Source organism: Pseudophryne corroboree (assembly GCF_028390025.1).
Source record: "Pseudophryne corroboree isolate aPseCor3 chromosome 3 unlocalized genomic scaffold, aPseCor3.hap2 SUPER_3_unloc_101, whole genome shotgun sequence".
NCBI classification, from domain to species: Eukaryota; Metazoa; Chordata; class Amphibia; order Anura; family Myobatrachidae; genus Pseudophryne; species Pseudophryne corroboree.
Window position 1 is genome coordinate 197612 of NW_026967496.1, and position 24521 is coordinate 222132.

Genomic DNA, 24521 nt, shown 5'->3' on the forward strand with positions numbered 1-24521 from the left:
GATATTGCACTTCTGTATACCAAGCACTAAGTCCTAACCTTACTCCATCCCCTCACATCCTGTAATCCTGAATAACTCTGCTGTTCTATCCTTATATATGTGCAGAAACATGCTATATACTGCAAATAGCAACCAGAATATAGGTCTCAAGATATTGCACTTCTGGATACCAAACACTAAGTCCTAACCTTACTCCATCCCCTCACATCCTGTAACCCTGAATAACTCTGCTGTTCTATCCTTATATATGTGCAGAAACATGCTATAAACTGCAAATAGCAACCAGAATATAGGTCTCAAGATATTGCACTTCTGGTTACCAAACACTAAGTCCTAACCTTACTCCATCCCCTCACATCCTGTAACCCTGAATAACTCTGCTGTTCTATCCTTATATATGTGCAGAAACATGCTATACACTGCACATAGCAACCAGAATATAGGTCTCAAGATATTGCACTTCTGTATACCAAGCACTAAGTCCTAACCTTACTCCATCCCCTCACATCCTGTAACCCTGAATAACTCTGCTGTTCTAGCCTTATATATGTGCAGAAACATGCTATAAACTGCAAATAGCAACCAGAATATAGGTCTCAAGATATTGCACTTCTGTATACCAAGCACTAAGTCCTAACCTTACTCCATCCCCTCACATCCTGTAACCCTGAATAACTCTGCTGTTCTATCCTTATATATGTGCAGAAACATGCTATAAACTGCAAATAGCAACCAGAATATAGGTCTCAAGATATTGCACTTCTGGATACCAAGCACTAAGTCCTAACCTTACTCCATCCCCTCACATCCTGTAACCCTGAATAACTCTGCTGTTCTATCCTTATATATGTGCAGAAACATGCTATAAACTGCAAATAGCAACCAGAATATAGGTCTCAAGATATTGCACTTCTGGTTACCAAACACTTATTCCTAACCTTACTCCATCCCCTCACATCCTGTAACCCTGAATAACTCTGCTGTTCTATCATTATATATGTGCAGAAACATGCTATAAACTGCACATAGCAACCAGAATATAGGTCTCAAGATACTGCACTTCTGGTTACCAAACACTAAGTCCTAACCTTACTCCATCCCCTCACATCCTGTAACCCTGAATAACTCTGCTGTTCTATCATTATATATGTGCAGAAACATGCTATAAACTGCACATAGCAACCAGAATATAGGTCTCAAGATATTGCACTTCTGTATACCAAATACTAAGTCCTAACCTTACTCCATCCCCTCACATCCTGTAACCCTGAATAACTCTGCTGTTCTATCCTTATATATGTGCAGAAACATGCTATAAACTGCACATAGCAACCAGAATATAGGTCTCAAGATATTGCACTTCTGGATACCAAACACTAAGTCCTAACCTTACTCCATCCCCTCACATCCTGTAACCCTGAATAACTCTGCTGTTCTAGCCTTATATATGTGCAGAAACATGCTATAAACTGCAAATAGCAACCGGAATGTAGATCTCAAGATATTGCACATCTGGATACCAAGCACTAAGTCCTAACCTTACTCCATCCCCTCACATCCTGTAACCCTGAATAACTCTGCTGTTCTAGCCTTATATATGTGCAGAAACATGCTATAAACTGCAAATAGCAACCGGAATGTAGATCTCAAGATATTGCACATCTGGATACCAAGCACTAAGTCCTAACCTTACTCCATCCCCTCACATCCTGTAACCCTGAATAACTCTGCTGTTCTAGCCTTATATATGTGCAGAAACATGCTATAAACTGCAAATAGCAACCAGAATATAGGTCTCAAGATATTGCACTTCTGTATACCAAGCACTAAGTCCTAACCTTACTCCATCCCCTCACATCCTGTAACCCTGAATAACTCTGCTGTTCTATCCTTATATATGTGCAGAAACATGCTATAAACTGCAAATAGCAACCAGAATATAGGTCTCAAGATATTGCACTTCTGTATACCAAACACTAAGTCCCAACCTTACTCCATCCCCTCACATCCTGTAACCCTGAATAACTCTGCTGTTCTATCCTTATATATGTGCAGAAACATGCTATAAACTGCACATAGCAACCAGAATATAGGTCTCAAGATATTGCACTTCTGGATACCAAGCACTAAGTCCTAACCTTACTCCATCCCCTCACATCCTGTAACCCTGAATAACTCTGCTGTTCTATCCTTATATATGTGCAGAAACATGCTATAAACTGCAAATAGCAACCAGAATATAGGTCTCAAGATATTGCACTTCTGGTTACCAAACACTTATTCCTAACCTTACTCCATCCCCTCACATCCTGTAACCCTGAATAACTCTGCTGTTCTATCATTATATATGTGCAGAAACATGCTATAAACTGCACATAGCAACCAGAATATAGGTCTCAAGATACTGCACTTCTGGTTACCAAACACTAAGTCCTAACCTTACTCCATCCCCTCACATCCTGTAACCCTGAATAACTCTGCTGTTCTATCATTATATATGTGCAGAAACATGCTATAAACTGCACATAGCAACCAGAATATAGGTCTCAAGATATTGCACTTCTGTATACCAAATACTAAGTCCTAACCTTACTCCATCCCCTCACATCCTGTAACCCTGAATAACTCTGCTGTTCTATCCTTATATATGTGCAGAAACATGCTATAAACTGCACATAGCAACCAGAATATAGGTCTCAAGATATTGCACTTCTGGATACCAAACACTAAGTCCTAACCTTACTCCATCCCCTCACATCCTGTAACCCTGAATAACTCTGCTGTTCTAGCCTTATATATGTGCAGAAACATGCTATAAACTGCAAATAGCAACCGGAATGTAGATCTCAAGATATTGCACATCTGGATACCAAGCACTAAGTCCTAACCTTACTCCATCCCCTCACATCCTGTAACCCTGAATAACTCTGCTGTTCTAGCCTTATATATGTGCAGAAACATGCTATAAACTGCAAATAGCAACCGGAATGTAGATCTCAAGATATTGCACATCTGGATACCAAGCACTAAAGGGCCCTACACACCCGGCGATCCACCGCCGAGCTGCCCGACGGCGGATACGGCCGACGAGCGACCCGGCGGCGGGGGGGCAGTGACGGGGGGAGTGAAGTTTCTTCACTCCCCCCGTCACCCGGCTGCATTGAAGTGCAGGCTAATATGGACGAGATCGTCCATATTGGCCTGCATGCACAGCCGACGGGAGATCAGCGATGAACGAGCGCGGGGACGCGCATCGTTCATCGCTGTAGTCTCCACACTGAAAGATATGAACGAGTTCTCGTTCATTTATGAACGAGATCGTTCATATCTTTCAAAAAATCGCTGGGTGTGTAGGGCCTATAAGTCCTAACCTTACTCCATCCCCTCACATCCTGTAACCCTGAATAACTCTGCTGTTCTATCCTTATATATGTGCAGAAACATGCTATATACTGCAAATAGCAACCAGAATATAGGTCTCAAGATATTGCACTTCTGGTTACCAAGCACTAAGTCCTAACCTTACTCCATCCCCTCACATCCTGTAACCCTGAATAACTCTGCTGTTCTATCCTTATATATGTGCAGAAACATGCTATACACTGCACATAGCAACCAGAATATAGGTCTCAAGATATTGCACTTCTGGTTACCAAGCACTAAGTCCTAACCTTACTCCATCCCCTCACATCCTGTAACCCTGAATAACTCTGCTGTTCTATCCTTATATATGTGCAGAAACATGCTATATACTGCACATAGCAACCAGAATATAGGTCTCAAGATATTGCACTTCTGGTTACCAAACACTAAGTCCTAACCTTACTCCATCCCCTCACATCCTGTAACCCTGAATAACTCTGCTGTTCTATCCTTATATATGTGCAGAAACATGCTATAAACTGCAAATAGCAACCAGAATATAGGTCTCAAGATATTGCACTTCTGGTTACCAAACACTTATTCCTAACCTTACTCCATCCCCTCACATCCTGTAACCCTGAATAACTCTGCTGTTCTATCCTTATATATGTACAGAAACATGCTATACACTGCACATAGCAACCAGAATATAGGTCTCAAGATATTGCACTTCTGTATACCAAGCACTAAGTCCTAACCTTACTCCATCCCCTCACATCCTGTAACCCTGAATAACTCTGCTGTTCTATCCTTATATATGTGCAGAAACATGCTATACACTGCAAATAGAAACCAGAATATAGGTCTCAAGATATTGCACTTCTGTATACCAAACACTAAGCCCTAACCTTACTCCATCCCCTCACATCCTGTAACCCTGAATAACTCTGCTGTTCTATCCTTATATATGTGCAGAAACATGCTATAAACTGCAAATAGCAACCAGAATATAGGTCTCAAGATATTGCACTTCTGGTTACCAAACACTAAGTCCTAACCTTACTCCATCCCCTCACATCCTGTAACCCTGAATAACTCTGCTGTTCTAGCCTTATATATGTGCAGAAACATGCTATAAACTGCAAATAGCAACCAGAATATAGGTCTCAAGATATTGCACTTCTGTATACCAAGCACTAAGTCCTAACCTTACTCCATCCCCTCACATCCTGTAACCCTGAATAACTCTGCTGTTCTATCCTTATATATGTGCAGAAACATGCTATAAACTGCAAATAGCAACCAGAATATAGGTCTCAAGATACTGCACTTCTGGTTACCAAACACTAAGTCCTAACCTTACTCCATCCCCTCACATCCTGTAACCCTGAATAACTCTGCTGTTCTAGCCTTATATATGTGCAGAAACATGCTATAAACTGCAAATAGCAACCGGAATGTAGATCTCAAGATATTGCACATCTGGATACCAAGCACTAAGTCCTAACCTTACTCCGTCCCCTCACATCCTGTAACCCTGAATAACTCTGCTGTTCTATCCTTATATATGGGCAGAAACATGCTATATACTGCAAATAGCAACCAGAATATAGGTCTCAAGATATTGCACTTCTGGTTACCAAACACTAAGTCCTAACCTTACTCCATCCCCTCACATCCTGTAACCCTGAATAACTCTGCTGTTCTAGCCTTATATATGTGCAGAAACATGCTATAAACTGCAAATAGCAACCGGAATGTAGATCTCAAGATATTGCACATCTGGATACCAAGCACTAAGTCCTAACCTTACTCCGTCCCCTCACATCCTGTAACCCTGAATAACTCTGCTGTTCTATCCTTATATATGGGCAGAAACATGCTATATACTGCAAATAGCAACCAGAATATAGGTCTCAAGATATTGCACTTCTGGTTACCAAACACTAAGTCCTAACCTTACTCCATCCCCTCACATCCTGTAACCCTGAATAACTCTGCTGTTCTATCCTTATATATGTGCAGAAACATGCTATATACTGCAAATAGCAACCAGAATATAGGTCTCAAGATATTGCACTTCTGGTTACCAAACACTAAGTCCTAACCTTACTCCATCCCCTCACATCCTGTAACCCTGAATAACTCTGCTGTTCTATCCTTATATATGTGCAGAAACATGCTATAAACTGCAAATAGCAACCAGAATATAGGTCTCAAGATATTGCACTTCTGGATACCAAACACTAAGTCCTAACCTTACTCCATCCCCTCACATCCTGTAACCCTGAATAACTCTGCTGTTCTATCCTTATATATGTGCAGAAACATGCTATAAACTGCAAATAGCAACCAGAATATAGGTCTCAAGATATTGCACTTCTGGATACCAAACACTAAGTCCTAACCTTACTCCATCCCCTCACATCCTGTAACCCTGAATGACTCTGTTATTCTATCCTTTGAGTATATGTAACTTGCTGGGAATGTGTGTGGAGACTATGTGTAAATTATGCACTATATAAATAGAATATTGAATCTGTCTTTGTGGCTTTTCTGTGCGATTGCGTATGCTACCGTATATACTCATACCACGTGTCAATACGTGAACCAGTGTACGTAGCGTGCATGGATGCGTACACATGGTGACTACGCGCACGCAGAGGCCACTCGGTTTGGTGTTTGCATGTGGTGTGTATGTAATATTTTTGACTTCGACAATACAACCCTAATTCACCTACACAAGTAAAAATAAAATAAAACTGAACCTTTGAACAGACATCATTTATTTAAAAAAAAATAAGATATCTATATACACCCCACTATTCACACGAGCACACAATCAGACATAGCCACAATCACAAGTACATAGTCACTATTGGTGGTTCTGGGCTCCGGCCAGTTCAAGGGAAATCGCACAGTCACAATGGCAGCGTGTCTACCCACCTTTGCACACCAGACGGGGTATTTATACACAGCAACACTGATATTATGTGGACACAAAAGTAACAATACAAGGGACACAGTAACAGGAAATTGTTTCTGTCACCATAGCGATAATTATCTGGAAATAAGATAATACACAGACACATAAAAAGACTCAACGGAAATCTTTTGTTTTTAAACAACTTTATTTCATATTTTTAATACACAGATTTTTCTCTATATTTTAAACTTAAAAAATACTTTACTCTGCACAACAGCCTATGGGGGTCATTCAGAACCAGCCGCAATAGCGTCTCGCAACAGTTTGCTGGTGGTGGTAATATATACATGCGCACATTGCGGTCACATCCCTGAGGGGTTAACGCGGGTGGGCTAGGACCATTTTTCAGGGGCTGCATGATGTCACATCTGCGTTCATCTCTGATTACCCCCTATAAGCTTCCAGAGTGCACCTCATATCTCATCTTTTCCAAGTTACTACAAATGATATGAGATCGGTAGCAGCACTACTTTCAGGATTATTACACAGAACACACATAAAGGCTGACACAGCAAATAACAGTAACACATACAAGGGATTCATTAGAAATAAGGAAGCATAATCATTAAGTCTAATTATCAACTGATTCTGTGCGGGACCCATACACCTCTTTACTGCCTCCAGCAGCCAATGTAACTGCACTGCGGCCACCCGCCCTGTCTCCCCCCCACTACTACCACTCGCCGTCTCCCCCACTACTACCACCTGCCCTGTCTCCTCCCACTACCCCATCTTCTCACACTACTGCCACCGCCCTGTATCCCCCCACTACGGTCACTTGCCCTGTCTACCCCTCTACTGCCACCACCCTGTCTCCTTCCACTACTGCCACCCGCTGTCTCCCTGACACCTTAGCTCTTTTTTGGGACATGATTACCCACATAGACACTGCCTCCAGCAGCCCCTGGTACCGCACTGCAGCCATCCGCCCTGTCTCCCCTGACACCTCAGCGCTGCTTGGAGACAATATTACCTATGTAGACACTGCTCCAGCAGCCCCCACTAATGCAAAGGTGCCGCCTACCCGACATCTCAGCACTGCTTGGGGAATTGATACTGCTAGTTACAGTCCTTCATCTGCAGATGGAACCGAACAGGGCGCTGCTTCTGGTACCTTGGACCCTGGTCATGTAGGGCTGGGAGAGTCAGTAAGATTATGTAATAGAGTCACCATCTTACAGGCAGCCGGTGAAGGGAGCAGAGAATGGGTGTTATGTGGCAGGAACGGGCTGGTTAGGTAACAACCTGGCTGCTGCATTCTGTACAAGCTACAAGCGGTGCAATTCTTTTGCTGGGAGACCCAGGTAGAGGACATTGCAGTAGTCTATGTGTGATGATACAAATACATGTATGACTGTAGGTAGATCTTCTGAGGGAAATAAGTGCTGGAGTCTGGCTATGTTCCTCAGATGAGGATCTGATTGTGGCTGATATTTGATGTCTAAGCGTGGAAGTCAACTGTTTGAAAAGTTGGTTGGGGGTGTTTTTTCCGGTCTAGTAGATAGGAAAAAACAAACACCTGACTTTTCAAACAGTTGAATACCCCCCAAGTATCACTCCACCATCCAGGACACCAAGGGGGAAATTTACTAAGATGGGAGTTCTATTTAAGATGGGATGTTGCCCATGGCAACCAATCAGATTCTACTTCTCATTTATCTAGCACCTTATAGAAGATAATACCTGAAATCTGATTGGTTGCTATTGGCAACATCCCATCTTAAATAGAACTCACATCTTAGTAAATTTACCCCCAAGATTCCGCACATGATCAGCATTTTGTTACTCTGAACCCCCAAGCTTAAGTCTGGTTGGTTTGCAAAGCTGAGCTGTAGCCCTGCCCTTTGTTGGTGAGCTTCTATCAGAAGGACCTGTTGCATGTATATTGCAAAAGCCTAAGAGATAGGACAGAATCTTGAGGAACATTACATGGCAATGATAAGTATACTCAAGAAGATCAAAATGGTTTCTCACCTGAGTGGTCTATTGGCCCTCATTCCGAGTTGTTCGCTCGTTATTTTTCATCGCATCGCAGTGAGAATTCTCTTAGTGCGCATGCGTAATGTTCGCACTGCGCATGCGTCAAGTAACTTTACTAAGAAGAAAGTAATTTTACTCACGGCTTTTTCGTCGCTCCGGAGAACGCATTGTGATTGACAGGAAATGGGTGTTACTGGGCGGATGTACGGCGTTTTAGGGGCGTGTGGCTGGAAACGCTACCGTTTCCGGAAAAAACGCAGGCGTGTCTGGAGAAACGGTGGGAGTGCTTGTGCGAACGCTGGGTGTGTTTATGACGTCAGCCGGGACCGAAAAGCACTGAATTGATCGCACAGGCAGAGTAAGTCTGGAGTTACTCAGAAACTGCTAACTCGGTTTTGATCGCAATATTGCGAATACATCGGTCGCACATTTAAGAAGTTTAGATTCACTCCCAGTAGGCGGCGGCTTAGCGTGTGTAACTCTGCTAAAATCGCCTTGCGAGCGATCAACTCGGAATGAGGGCCATTGTGTGCAACAAAAGCTTATTTCTCAGAGTATGGAAATGCGTGTGTGACTTCGCTGATGTGTAACAAGATGTGATTTCTGTGTAAAACATTTCCCGCACTCAGAGCAAGAAAATGGCTTCTCACCTGTGTGACTTGTTATGTCTAACCAGATCTGATTTGTGTGCAAAACATTTCCCACACTCAAAACATGGAAATGGCTTCTCACCTGTGTGACTTCTCTGATGTGTAATAAGATCTAATTTCCGTGCAAAACATTTCCCACACTCAGAACAGGAAAATGGCTTCTCACCTGTGTGACTTCTCTGATGTTTAACAAGATCTGCTTTCCATGCAAAACATTTCCCACACTCAGAGCAAGAAAATGGCTTCTCACCTGTGTGACTTCTGTTATGTCTAACCAGATCTGATTTGTGTGCAAAAGATTTCCCGCACTCAGAGCAAGAAAATGTATTCACACCTGTGTGACTTCTGTTATGTCTAACCAGATCTGATTTGTGTGCAAAACATTTCCCGCACTCAGAACATGGAAATGGCTTCTCACTTGTGTGACTTCTCTGATGTATAACAAGAACTGATTTCCGTGCAAAACATTTCCCACACTCAAAACATGGAAATGGCTTCTCACCTGTGTGACTTCTCTGATGTATAACAAGAACTGATTTCCGTGCAAAACATTTCCCACACTCAGAACATGGAAATGGCCTCTCACCTGTGTGACTTCTCTGATGTTTAACAAGATTTGATTTCCATGCAAAACATTTCCCACACTCAGAGCAAGAAAATGGCTTCTCACCTGTGTGACTTCTCTGATGTCTAACAAGATCTGATTTACTTAAACAACATTTCCCACACTCAGAGCAAGAAAATTGCTTCTCACCTGTGTGACTTCGCTGATGTGTAATAAGATCTGATTTCCGTGTAAAACATTTCGTACACTCAGAGCAAGAAAACAGATTCTCACCTGTGTGACTCCTCTGATGTATAACAAGATGTGATTTCTGTGTAAAACATTTCCCACACTCAGAGCAAGAAAATGGCTTCTCACCTGTGTGACTTCTGTTATGTCTAACCAGATTTGATTTCCGTGTAAAACATTTCCCACACTCACAGCAAGAAAATGGCTTCACACCTGTGTGACTTCTCTGATGTGTAACAAGATGTGATTTACTTAAACAACATTTCCCACACTCAGAGCAAGAAAATTGCTTCTCACCTGTGTGATTTCTCTGATGTCTAACAAGATCTGGTTTGTGTGCAAAACATTTCCCACACTCAGAACATGGAAATGGCTTCTCACCTGTGTGACTTTGCTGATGTGTAACAAGATGTGATTTCCGTGTAAAACATTTCCCACACTCGGAGCATGAAAATGTCTTCTCACCTGTGTGACTTCTTTCATGTTTAGTAAGATTTGATTTGTCTGCAAAACATTTCCCACACTCAGAACATGGAAATGGCTGCTCACCAGTGTGACTTCGCTGATGTGTAATAAGATCTGATTTCCGTGTAAAACATTTCGTACACTCAGAGCAAGAAAACAGATTCTCACCTGTGTGAATTTGCTGATGTGTAACAAGTTGTGATTTCTGTGTAAAACATTTCCCACACTCAGAGCAAGAAAATGGCTTCACACCTGTGTGTCTCCTCTGATGTCTAACAAGATATAGTTTGTGTGCAAAACATTTCCCACACTCAGAACATGGAAACGGCTTCTCACCTGTGTGACTTCTCTGATGCATAACAAGATGTGATTTCCGTGCAAAACATTTCCCACACTCAGAACATGTCAGTGGCCTCTCACCTGTGTGACTTCTCTGATGTATAACAAGATGTGATTTGTATGTAAAACATTTCCCACACTCTGAACATATCAGTGGCCTTCCACCTGCCTTACCTGTGTGTGGGTTAATAGGCTTTGTGTTCTGTGTAAAACATTTGGTATCTACAGAACAGGGAAACACTGTATCTACTGTCAGAGCTGTAACAGATGCACCAATATCAGAGTGATCAGGAGAACACTTCCCAGGATCAGAAGGACCAGCTGATAGAGCTGGATGTATCATTGGGGTAATGGGGTTATCTCCTGGAGAATCCGGTCTACTGTCATTATCTTTTATGTCACAATCCGGGGATAACATTAGATGTCCTTCTGAGATATTCCTGCTTGTGTGTCCATCTGCTGGAAATAAAATACATTATGGAAATATGACATTTTTTGTAACAATATTAATCTTGTAAACAATAGGATAAGACGACTCTCTGGGACACTTAATTGTAAATGTGTGGGTATAATAAAACATAACTTTTAATGAAGGCTTTATAATATTGTGTCTCAATCATTGTGTCCACCCTCCTGAGAATACTCACAATAACAAATATAATATTATAATAAGACTTAGATATACCTCTCTCTTATAACTAACCATGAAACATCAATAGAGATGTAGTCACTCGCCAAGTCCTATGTCAGCACCAATGTAAAACAATAGATGGGGAACATATCGTAGACTCTAGATGAACAATAACATCAGTCATATGAGCTGATAGATCAGAGAAATGTCTCCTAACGTTACTCCTGGAAGCATTGGTAAGGTAGCATTCCTTTATGTGTGTGCTCATACGCTGGTAAGCCTGTACATGTGTTACTCACCCTTATATAAGGTATATTGCTACAGCAGAGTAGGTGTGTGGAACAAGGTATTTTACATGCAATACACCATATAATACACTGTAATCATCATCATCATCTGATAGGTTATAATACACTGTTACACCCCATCATCAGTGTCTTAACTCTATACTCTCCATAGTAATAAGGATGATGTGTGTACGGTAAGTATGATACAGAGAATTACATATCAGAATCTATACAGCTGCAGCCATACTTCTGCTTCTCATACGTGTGCTACTGGCAGCAGTGAACATCTGAGTGAGAGTGCAGGGAAGACAGCAGAGTCTGATGAGAAAGAGATTGGATCTGCCTTTGCAGGGATGTACCACACCTGTCACCCCTGTTAGTATATAAAATAATAAAAAAGAGGGGTGTGGTCCATCCAGGCGTGCTTTATGGAGATCTCCTCACTAAGTGGCTTCTTATCTAACCTACCTGATATCTCTTAGCCGCCGCTGGTACCAAGACCCAATCTATTAGGTCCACCACTCCTACTGCCCTAAAGCCGCTCCCTCCGGGCACCGTTCACTGCCACAGCCTAGTGACGCCGCTGATGCCACAGGCTGTATTCTGGGGCTAAGTGTGCCCAAGTTTTCCTGCACGCTCCTGACACCTGACTTGAAGGCGCTTTTCGCTCAGTCGGGATCACTTGCTCTCCCACTCACACGGGTGCGCAGATTCCGCTACTGCTGGGGACAGAACGGGCTGCCCATAGTCAGTGGAGCCCGGCGGTGATATTGGGAAGTGAGATGACTGTCATTTTGGATCCTGGTGCCCGGCCATCGCATGCTTTGACTTCTGCCTTCAATAAGGTGTAAAATTGATATAAGCTGCTAAAAAAGTGTTGTGATGGCTGGACCGGGGTCACTACACTAAATTGAGGCATTTGCCTGGAGGTGAAACTACCTTCTATTTATATGGTACCACTATAATCTACTTCCTCTCAGTCTACATGCAGAGCCCAGTATCAAGTATCGTCTGAGTACAGCTCATTACACTCTGATTACAACCTCACAGTATATTATTTTGTGGATTTATTCACTGAATATATTTTTCCATTTGTGTCTCTCTGTGCTGAGTACTTCACGTCTGTGATCACGCTGACCTCTAGTGGAATTTCTTGGTCATTACTGTGTTATTTGAGTTGCATTACATCATGTTTACTTGAAATTTTGGCTCGGCTACCCCTGTCATCCCGACTAAGAATGTCATTTTGAACTGTGTCATCTTGATGTAACCTCCTAACAGCGTACTCCTTTTATTTATAGATCGTTTGTATTTTCCTATCTCTGAGAGGTCCGTCTCTTTGTAGCCGGCTTAACATGCCTCCAAAAAAGGTTAAAAGGTACTAAATTGGCCCACCTGTCCATCCCTTTGGTACCTCAAATTCAGGTGGTCCTTCTAAGACCGCTACAACATCATCTGCTTCTTCTTGTCAGACGCACATGAGGCATACTGTGACAAATTACATGGCCCTATGTGGGCAATGCCATTATGTAGTGTTAGGACTGCTGACATCGGAGAAGCCGTGAAGTGGCGCAGCAGCTTAAACATGTGTAAACTTATTCTCTGAATTTCTATTACCAGATAGGTTCAGGTATGGTTACAGGTCATTTTTTAGTTTGCTGAAGGGAAATGTAGGGGTGGGATTTGCAACCCCCCCTCTCTGTCTGTTTGTCTGTGACCCCTGCCCCTTTCCAGTACCTGATACATAATTATCTCCAGGAATGATCGAGCATTTACCATTGTTTGTCTGCTTGTGTGCGAGAGGCATTGAATGGGAGCAGTATTTGGAAGGCATGCTGTTCCTTGTAGTACCCATGGGAGATCCTGGGGGTGGCTCCTGGGCAAGTTAGCTCTCTGTCTGGGTGTGTTTTAGTAATAGCCTTTATCATGAGGCCTACTGTGACAAATTACATGGCACTATGTGGGCACTGCCATTATGTAGTGTTAGGACTGCTGACATCGAAGAAGCCGTGAAGTGACGCAGCAGCTTAAACATGTGTAAACTTATTCTCTGAATTTCTATTACCAGATAGGTTCAGGTATGGTTACAGGTAATTTTTTTGTGTGCTGAAGGGAAATGTAGGGGTGGGATTTGCAACCCCCCCTCTCTGTCTGTCAGACGCACAGCCCAGCTGTAATGGCTGAAAACATCTTAAGACACACTAGATGGTCCTGTTACTCTATGCTCTATACATTCTGTGTTATCTACATTTAAGGACTGAAATAACCTCAGAACTTAACTCTAATATTCAAGCTTTGAGGTCCGGTATCAGTGAGATTGGCACTCGTACAGACTAAGATGAAAGAGATTGTTGCGTCTCACAAAGATCTGATTTCAGCACATGACACCCTTCAGGAAGACCTGGTCTCTATTCGTGATAAAGTCATTGATTTAGAAGACAGGTCTCGGAGAAATAATATCAGAATAATGGGCATGACGGATTCTGTTACAAATTCTGAGCTTTATGATTATGCCACGGTCCTCTATTCAGAAGCTTCCACTGAAGACTCCCAAAGCCCAAACAGACCCCTATCCAAGCACCGAGGGACACTCTGCTCAGGGTCCACTTTCTTCATATAAAAGAACACATTCTAGTCTGCTTCGTCTTCCTCATCCACAGCCGAGTGTCTGGATAATCTGCAGATATTTCCAGATATTTCTTCTGTGACGCTGGCCAAAAGACGTCTATTCCACCCAAGGAAATGTGCAATACAAATGGGGCTTTCCTACTAAGATTATTGTGATGCGAAATGGCACCTTCACAGTGATACCTTCACCCGAGGATGGCCCTGCTATTCTGAAAATGTGGGATTTTTCTGTTGACAGTCCTTCATGACACTTTACCTAAACCAATCCCGGAGGAGTTGTCTTCCGTCTTGAAGCAATATGCTAAGTTGTAAGACTGCAAGAGACACTCAGAGTTTGTTTCCTACTGTAACATGTGCCAACTGGGACTAAGTTACTGGGCATGGATCTATTTTTGGGTCAGATTTATTTATTCTTATTATGGGTTTAAAACGTGTCTGTTTCTCTTTATTTCCTGTGCTATTTAATTGCTATATAGTATATGGTCTGATATACTTTCTAGTCTTACGTTTCATAATACCTTTCTAGAATGTTTGGGTGTTCAGGCAAAGCATGACTGATTCGTCTAACATCCTGTTGCCCTTATAACGGTGTTGGTGGAACCTGCATTGGATATCAGGCCATGTTCTTGGCCTTTACCTCCTTTGGATACATTGGTTACATTGAGATATGATATTTCTTTGTACAGTTGTTACTATGACCACCAGATTTTGCCCTCTTGTATGGCTACTTGAGGTAGTCGGTGGGTTTCCCTTTTAGGTCCGACCGCCACCTTTTTCTACCTTTCTGTCACGGTACCCTAGTGACGGAATCGCTAGCTCCTTTATGGACGCTATTTCTGTTTGTCTCCCATTTTTGTTCCCTATTTTATTTTTTCTGTTATGATAGTTTGAAGTATGCACACGCCCTACAGACTCTATTGGACTTTACACAGATGATCCTAGATGTTTCATACCATGATCTGATCTCTATCATGGTGACGTTTTTAATTCTTAATGTAAAAGGTCTTAATTCTCCTCATAAGAGACGTCTTGCAATAAAATATTTCACTGACCAGAAGGCGGCGGTGGTAGCCACTCAGGAATCACATGTTCCATTGCACTCTCCCCCTCAGTTTACCAATAACTACCCAGCATGCTCTATCTCCTGTGGTGTAGCCATCCTTTCTAATAGATCCTGCCCCATTCACCTGGAAAGCAAGTGGGTGGATTGCAATGGTAGATATTGGATTCTAGTTGTGAAAATTCATTATAAATATGTCCCCCTCATTTCTCTCTATGCCCCTCATGCCAGGCAGCCCCGATTTCTTATATATTGTTTTTCAAAAGCTACAAGAAATTGCACTTCTCCTTATGGGAGATGTTACTCTTCTCCAGACCCTCATCTTGATAGATCCTCCACTACTGATGAACAGACCAATAATGCCGCCCGTTCCTCATCTTCCTCATGCTCCCTTTATTAGCTGAATTTGACCTCTATAATACTCGGAGAATTAGACATCCAGGTGTGCGTGATTACATTTATTACTCTGCTGTACACAAGTCATATTAGAGAATAGACCTTCTTCTATGTCATTACAATTGATCCCTTACATAAATATATTTCAATATGGGGTGATAGTGTGACGACACAGCCGGCGCATCGTGTCGCACAGTGGTGAAATACATGCGGTTACTTTCCTAGCCCTGGTCCTAACCATGGACTCCACTAATTGCCATTATGTTATTAGTTATATGCTAGGCAATATTGTATTGTATTGTGTTATTATATTGTACAGTTGCTGCCAACTCAGTAATAGGAGCCGTTCACTAGCCAATTCCCTGAGGCCGGCTGTTACAGGAGCATGTGGATACATGACAGGGGCTGCGCCAGATATTTCCTAAGCATTGTGTCACGTGGCATGAGGAACCCTGAGCCTGTGCCCCAGCAAGCAGCCGCACCATGCCAGAAATATATGTAGTTATGGTAGACCTACTGTCGATAACGCTATTTCTCCTAATTCCACAGTATCCACATGATATACATTGGGATATGAGGTCAGCGGATTGGAACCAATGATCAAAAGCTTTTGGCCTCCCAGAATGCAACGGGCCAGTCCTCTATATCCCCGCCTCCTGGCTCAGGAAATTCAGTTGTTTTCCAAAGCTCAAGGCAGGAGCATCATAGAGAGCCCTAATCAGGCGAGAAGAAGACACATGCACACACTTCCGTACAAGAAGGAAGAGGTTAGTAAGTGTAAGGATCCTCAAATCAGGTGTGTCAGGGTGGGATCCCTGTGGATACAGTGGACCAAGGAGAAATAGAGTTATCGACAGTAAGTCTACCATAACTACATAATTCTCCTGTAGGGTCCACAGTAATATCCACAGAATATACATTGGGATGTCCCAAATCAATTTCGTGGAGGGGGCGCTCCAGATTGGAAAGGAGAATCCTTTGCCCAAATGCAGCATCCTGAGAGGCAAAGGTATCAAAGGCATAATATCTAATGAATGTGTTAATGGAAGACCATGTGGCTGCCTTACATATCTGTTCTGCTGAAGCACCACGTTGTGCTGCCCATGACAGACCTACCTTACGAGTAGAGTGAGCAGAGACACTAGCTGGATTAGGGATATCAGCTTGAGAATATGCTTCTGAATCATCATCCGAAGCCACCTCGCCAGTGTTTGCTTGTCAGCAGCCAATCCTCTCGTGAAATCCGTAGAAAATGAAGAGTGTCTGTCTTTCTGATGGCACTGGTACGATCCACGTAGATCCTTAAAGCCCGGACTACGTCCAAAGATGCATCTCCCGCAGAAAGATCTGGCCCTTGGAAGGCCGGGACTACAATTTCTTCGTTAAGGTGGAATTTAGACACCACCTTAGGAAGATAACCAGATTTGGTTCTGAGAACAGCTCTATCTGGGTGAAATATCAAAAAGAGGGCGACATAACAATGCCCCGAAATCTAAAACTCTTTTAGCTGAGGCAATAGCAGAGTAGAAAGAGAATCTTAGCTGTCAACCATTTAAGATCCACTTACGTCAGTGGTTCAAATGGAGCAATTTGAAGCACCTTTAGGACTATACCTAGATCCCAAGGCGCTGTAGGAGGAACAAAAGGAGGTTGGATGTGAAGCATTCCTTGGAAAAAAGTGCAAACATCCTGCAGGTTAGCATTTTTCTTTTGAAGCCATACAGTCAATGCTGACTCCTGAACTCTCAAGGAAGCCACCTGTAGACCTTTATCCATTCCTGCCTAAAGGAATGCTAGGACTCTGGGAACTCTGAAAGACCTAGGGTCAAATTTCCTGGCACTGCACCACTGAATATAAGCATGCCATATTCGATGATAAATACGAGCTGAGGAAGGTTTCTGTGCTCTAAGCATTGTTTGAATTACCTGTTGTGAAAATCCTTTTGCTTTCAGGATGGAAGTCTGAAGAGACACGCCGTCAAAGACAGCCAATCCAGGTGCTTGTAATAACAAGGACCCTGAGACAGCAGATCTACACGTTGAGGGAGTAGAAACGGAGTATCCACTGACAGCCTCTGTAGATCTGTGTACCAATGTCTTCTGGGTAATCCAGAGCTATTAGCATCATGGCGCCCTTTCCCTGTTTTACCTTTTGCATCACCCTGGGCAACAGGGCGATCAGTGAAAACATAGTCCAGACGAAAGTCCCATCTTAATGACAGGGAATCCACGAAGGTCGCTTTGGGATCCTTTGTCCTTGACCCGTATTCGGGAACTTTGTTGTTATGACGGGACGCCATGAGATCTATCTCCGGCAACCCCAACTTGTCTACCAGAGTCTAGAAGACCTTGGGGTGTAAAGCCCATTCGTTTGCATGAATGGCATGTCGACTGAGAAAATCCGCTTCCTAGTGCCACCGTAACGTGTGGCTCACCTCCTTCATTGCCTTTTGGCTGCGAGTTTCTGATGATTGAGGTACGCTACTGCCATTGCATTATCCGAGCGAATTTGAACTGGTTTCCCCCGAAGAATGTCCTTTGCCTGAATGAGTGCCATATATATATGGCCCGAAGTTCCAATATATTTATTAGCAGGCAACTTTCTTCCTTGGTCCACTGCCCCTGGAAGCAACATTTTTCCGACACTGCTCCCCAGCCCTGAAGACTGGCATCCGTTGTCAGAACCTCCCAATCTGAGATCCTAAAGGGTCTTCCTTTGTCCAGATGGGATGTCTGTAGCCACCAGGCTAATGACCTCCGTACTTACAGAGGAAGGACCATAGTCTGAGTTTTTATTGTCTGATATAACCCATTACACTTGGAATTTAGCATACTCCACCATGTCGAATGTCGACACCATTGATCCCATCACACGCATAGCTGCGTAAATGGATACCCTTTGACTCTGTAGCAGCTCCTGAATCCTTGACTCTATTGTGGTCATTTTGTTCAGAGGTAAAAACACTCTCTGAAGACCAGAATTCAATACAGCCCCCAAGTGCGTCATACGTTGTGATGGAACCAGGGACAACTTTGCCCAATTTATGAGTCAACTGTGACACTGAAGCAATTCCTGAGACTTAACCAGGATTAATAGGTCGTAGAGGTATGGAAAACTCCTTATCCCTTGTCGACGGAGATAAGCCGCCATTACCATCATAATTGTGGTGAACACTCTGGGAGCTGTAGCCAGTCCAAATAGTAGGGCCTGAAACTGAAAGTATTGCTGGAGGATAGCAAACCTGAGATAGCACTGATTGGACAGTGCTATAGGAACATGCAGGTAATCATCCTGGATATCAAGGGATACCATAAAATCCTCCGGCTCCATGGCCAAAATAATGGAAGGTAAAGTCTCCATATGAAACAGAGGCACCCAAATGTACTTGTTCAGCACCTTGAGTATGGGCCGGAATTACCAATTTGGCTTCTGAACTAGAAACATGTTGGAATAGAAACCTTGTCCTTGTTGCGCGAGCACAGGGAATTGGAATTATCATCCCAGATTGAAGCAACTTCTGACCTGCCTGTTGTAAGGCCCTGGCCTTCGTTTCTACGGAAGATGGGCTGGTACAAAAGAACCTTTGTGGAGGGTGTTTCTTGCAGGCAAACGCATAACCATGAGAAACCGCTTCTTGCTCCCAGGCATCTGTGGTGGACTGCTGCCAGATCTGTGCAAAATGATGAAGTCTGCCTCCCACCCTGGAGTCCCCCAGGTGGAGGACCACACCATCAAGCTGATGGCTTATCTTCTGGCTTGGAAGCAGGCCCTCTGCTAATTGCTTTTTAGTCTTACCAGACTTGTCAGATTGGGACTGTTTGCCATAACCCTTCCCTTTTGCTTTTCCCTGGGTCCGAAAGGGCCGAAAAGCTGGAAACCTAGGTTTGGATTTGTGGGTTGAAGGAAACTTCACTTTCTTGGAGTCTGCCTCTGACTCCAAAATACTGTTTAATTCTTTACCAAAAAGAATATCTCCAGTAATAGGCAAAAGACTCTAGAACCTCCTTGGACTCTGAGTCAGCCTTCCATGTACGTAGCCAGACCGCTCTGGGAGCTGCTACTGCTGAAGCTGATGCTTGAGAGACAATAGTACCCATGTCCAAGGCTGCTTCTTCCATAAACATAGCCGCCTGTTTAATATGTGCAATATGGGATTTTTGCTCCCTAGATGCCAATGAGACATCATCCTTCAATGCATCAGCCGAGGCCGCCACTGCTTTTGCCATCCAGGCTGAAGCCATGGCTGGTCTTACAATTACCCCAGACAATGAGAAAATAGTTTTTAAAAAACCATCTATTTTTCTATCCGTAACAATCATTTAATGATGTTGAAGGCAGAGGTAATGTAGATTTTCGCACCAATCGAATTACATGTGTATCTACTTTGGGAGCCACTCCCTTTTTAAACAGTCCCCAGCTGGAAGAGGATAATGGGAATTTCATTTCCTTGGAATTCTAAACTTCTTACTGGGTGTGACCAAAGCCTCTTGCATAATCTCCGTCAACTCTTCTAACCCCGGAAATTCAGTTCTGACTGTTTTGGGATGTTTAAACACAGGAGCATTGGATTTTAACAAAGGGCTCTGCTGCATCCTATAAGGATAGAATGGCTTTCACAGCACTAATTAGCTCAGGTATAACCACTGAGCTGGGACCTTCATCCTCGTCTCTGTATGCAGACCCAGAATGCGAGGAATCCTAATCCTCCGAAGTGTCCCCATCTGAAACATGGCCCTCATTCCGAGTTGTTCGCTCGCAAGGCGATTGTAGCAGAGTTACACACGCTAAGCCTACGCCTACTGGGAGTGTATCTTAGCTTCTTAAAAGTGCGACCGAAGTATGCGCAATATTGCGATCACAAACGAGTTAGCAGTTTTTGAGTAGCTTCAGACTTACTCTGCCTGTGCGATCAGTTCAGTGCTTTTCGTTCCTGGCTGACGTCACAAACACACCCAGCGTTCGTCCAGGCACTCCCACCGTTTCTCCGGCCACTCCTGCGTTTTTTCCTGAAACGGTAGCGTTTTCAGCCACACGCCCCTAAAACGGCCTGTTTCCGCCCAGTAACACCCATTTCCTGTCAATCACACTACGATCGCCGGAGCGATGAAAAAGCCGTGAGTAAAATTACTTTCTTCATAGTAAAGTTACTTGGCGCAGCCGCAGTGCGAACATTGCGCATGCGCACTAAGCGGATTCTCACTGCGATGCGATGAAAAACTCAGAGCGAACAACTCGGAATGAGGGCCCATGTGTAGACTGTGAAGATGTAGTTTCATGTTACCTTCCACAGGCCTTTCAGTCTGTTTTAGTTGAAAGGCTGCAGATTCCTGGACTGGATGTGATAAAACCCAGGGGGAATGTTGCATGTAAGAGTTAACAGGGTAACCTATCATTGGTATAGGAGCTGGCATTATGCGCTCAGCTACACCAAATAATGTCTGTGCAAACGTAGCCCATGGGGGTTCCATCTGAACGTGTGCCTGCCTAGGATTATTCAGGAGGCTTTGGTGAAAGCTAAAACAATTTGCACATAATCCATTCTGAACCAGATCCTGAGAGGTTAACCCAGCTTTGCAGGACAAACATGAAATCAGTGTTGGTGCTGCTGTGGAGAGTGTATCATCCTCACCCTTGCTGCTCTTAGACATGATAACACCATACAAATGTGTGATTTGTTTAACTACACAATTTGTGACTGAAATCAATTAATAGCTTGCTAAAGTGACATGCAATCCGATCCCTCCCTGCCTTGCACCAGCACTGAGGATCTGTATACATGACAGAAATAGTAAAGTCAGTAATCACACTAGCAATCAGTCACAAGTTATACATTAGTATAATAAGCAACATGAGCACATCATCAACTACAGATACATTTCAAGTATGTAGGAGAAACATATTACTGCATTACCTTATATAGGAAACTTAACGTATTCAGTCGCACAGCGAAAGAAACGGCAATAGTTTAAAGACTCATATGCATCAGGCACTTATCCAACTACTCGTACCCAATACATTAGTGAATGCTGAGTGGATCCAGACGCAAATAGTGTACACAAACTCCAAGTGCACACAACAGTGAACATAGACGCCCAAGTGAAGACCGATGCACCAGTCACACAGACGCCAATGCTGTGATTGGGTCCTTTAGAAACACAGCATCTCAGACGGAAGCAGCAAATCAGTTCATGGCAGGAAACTCGGAGGAAACTGGTCATGAACCGGGGGAGGGGTGACCAGGTGAGCGTCTTACTCCCCACTGCTGACTTCAACCCCAGGGACACAGGCCTCACACTAATCCCTGGAGTCTATGATCCCTGGAACCTAGCACTGGTGTACCCGAGGTGGCAGCCACGTCAGCAACTGTTCGGTAGTTTCCCGTACCCCCACGCTATGCGGAACTGACTCCTTACCTTCTCCCCATGCTCCGGCCACAGCCTGTTAACGTCAGCTGGACTTGCTAGTACATCCAACACAGACGCCCGCCGAAACAGCACTGTACACATGGGTTAGCGTTCTTGCGACCCGGCGGGGAGTTGTTGGAGTAACTCTTTCTAAGGTGCGTGTAAGATGCTTTTTAGAAAACTCGCTCAAAAAATGTAAGACTATAAAAATAAATGAAATAACAAGCTTAGGGCTGCCAAAATCAGCAACCCAAAGATCGTGGTCCGGCTCTTGCCACACCAACTAAAAAAACTGAAATGCCTACGCCAGAAGACAGGGATATAGGGGACTGGCCCACTGCATTCTGGGAGGCAGAAAATAAGATTTTAAACCTACCGGTAAATCTTTTTCTCCTAGTCCGTAGAGGATGCTGGGGACTCTGTAAGGACCATGGGGTATAGATGGGCTCCGCAGGAGACATGGGCACCGTAAAGAACTTTTAGTATGGTTGTGCACTGGCTCCTCCCTCTATGCCCCTCCTCCAGACCTCAGTTAGAGAAACTGTGCCCAGAGGAGATGGACAATATGAGGAAAGGATTTTGTAATCTAAGGGTAAGATTCATACCAGCCCACACCAACCACACCGTATAACCTGGAATATACGCAACCAGTTAACAGTATGAAACCAAACAGCATCAGTCAAAGACCAATCTCAACTGTAACATAACCCTTACGTAAGCAACAACTATATACAAGTCTTGCAGATTTAGTCCGCACTGGGACGGGTGCCCAGCATCCCCTACAAACTAGGAGAAAAAGATTTTACCGGTAGGTTTAAAATCTTATTTTCTCTTACATCCTAGAGGATGCTGGGGACTCCGTAAGGACCATGGGGATTATACCAAAGCTCCAAACCGGGCGGGAGTGCGCGGATAACTCTGCAGCACCGATTGAGCAAACGTGAAGTCCTCATCAGCCAGGGTATCAAACGTGTTTGAACCCGACCAAGTAGCTGCTCGGCACAACTGTAATGCCGAGACGACTCGGGCAGCTGCCCAAGAAGAGCCCACCTTCCTAGTGGAATGGGCCTTTACCGAATTTGCTAACGGCAATCCAGCCGTAGAATGAGCCTGCTGAATCGTGTGACAGATCCAGCGAGCAATAGTCTGCTTAGAAGCAGGCGCGCCAACCTTGTTGGCTGCATACAGGACAAACAGAGCCTCTGTCTTCCTAACCCTAGCCGTCCTGGCAACATAGATTTTTAAGGCCCTGACTACATCCAGGGACTTGGAATCCTCCAAGTCACTTCTAGCCACAAGTACCACAATAGGTTGGTTCATATGAAATGAAGAAACCACCTTACGAGTCCTCAATTCCGCTCTATCCACATGAAAAATCAAGTAGGGGCTCTTGTGAGACAAGGCCGCCAACTCGGACACCCGCCTTGCAGATGCCAAGGCTAATAACATGACCACCTTCTAGGTGAGAAATTTTAATTCAATCGTTTGAAGGGGTTCAAACCAGCGTGTTTTAAGGAACTGTAACACCACGTAAAGGTCCTATGGTGCCACTGGTGGCACAAAAGGAGGCTGGATGTGCAGCACTCCCTTTACAAAAGTCTGGACTTCTGGGAGAGAAGCCAATTCCTTCTGAAAGAATATAGATAGGGCCGAAATCTGTACCTTAATGGAGCCTAACTTTGGCCCATATCCACTCTTGTCTGTAGGAAGTGGAGAAAACGGTCCAGATGGAAATCTTCCGTAGCAACATTTTTGGTTTCACACCAAGATACATACTTCCTCCAGATACGGTGATAATGCTTCACCGTTACCTCCTTCCTAGCCTTTATCAGAGTAGGGATAACTTCCTCCGGAATACCTTTCTCCGCTAGGATTCGGTGTTCAACCGCCATGCCGTCAAACGCAACCGTGGTAAGTCTTGGAACATGCAAGGCCCCTGCTGCAACAGGTCTTCCCTGAGAGGAAGAGACCACGGATCTTCTGTGAGCATCTCCTGAAGATCCGAATACCAGGCCCTTTGAGGCCAATCTGGAACACTGAGTATTGTCTGTACTCTTTTTCGTCTTATGATTCTCAGCACTTTTGAGATGAGAGGCAGAGGAGGGAACACACAGACCGACAAACACCCATGGTGTCACTAGGGCGTCTACCGCTACTGCCTGAGGGTCCCTTGACCTGGCACAATACCTCTGAAGGTTTTTGTTGAGTCATGACGCCATCATGTCTATTTGAGGAAGTCTCTGCAAAGACTTCTTGATGAAGTCCCCACTCTCCTGGATGAAGATCGTGTCTGCTGAGGAAGTCTGCTTCCCAGTTGTCAACTCCCGGTATGAAGACTGCTGACAGAATGCTTACGTGATCTTCCGCCCAGCGCAGAATTCTGGTGGCTTCCGCCATTGCCACTCTGCTCCTTGTCCCGCCTTGGTGGTTTACATGAGCCACAGCTGTGACGTTGTCTGATTAAATCAGAACTGGAAGGTCGCAAAGAAGATACTCCGCTTGACGTAGGCCATTGTATATGGCCCTCAATTCCAGCAT

At 43.9% G+C, this 24521-nt stretch overlaps 1 protein-coding gene across 1 annotated transcript; it reads right to left on the minus strand.

Annotated features, from left to right (window-relative positions):
- Positions 1-6475: 6475 nt before the first annotated feature.
- LOC134983250 (gastrula zinc finger protein XlCGF57.1-like) lies at positions 6476-11032 on the minus strand. Its single transcript, XM_063948979.1, has one exon. It carries the CDS (start codon positions 10992-10994, stop codon positions 8976-8978), a length of 2019 nt encoding a protein of 672 aa, XP_063805049.1. The 5' UTR covers positions 10995-11032; the 3' UTR covers positions 6476-8975.
- Between the last annotated feature and the right edge of the window lie 13489 nt (positions 11033-24521).

Bases quoted from the DNA above. Each gene is read 5' to 3' on its own strand.
- LOC134983250 (XM_063948979.1), bottom strand. From the start codon at position 10,994: ATGTTATCCCCGGATTGTGACATAAAAGATAATGACAGTAGACCGGAT.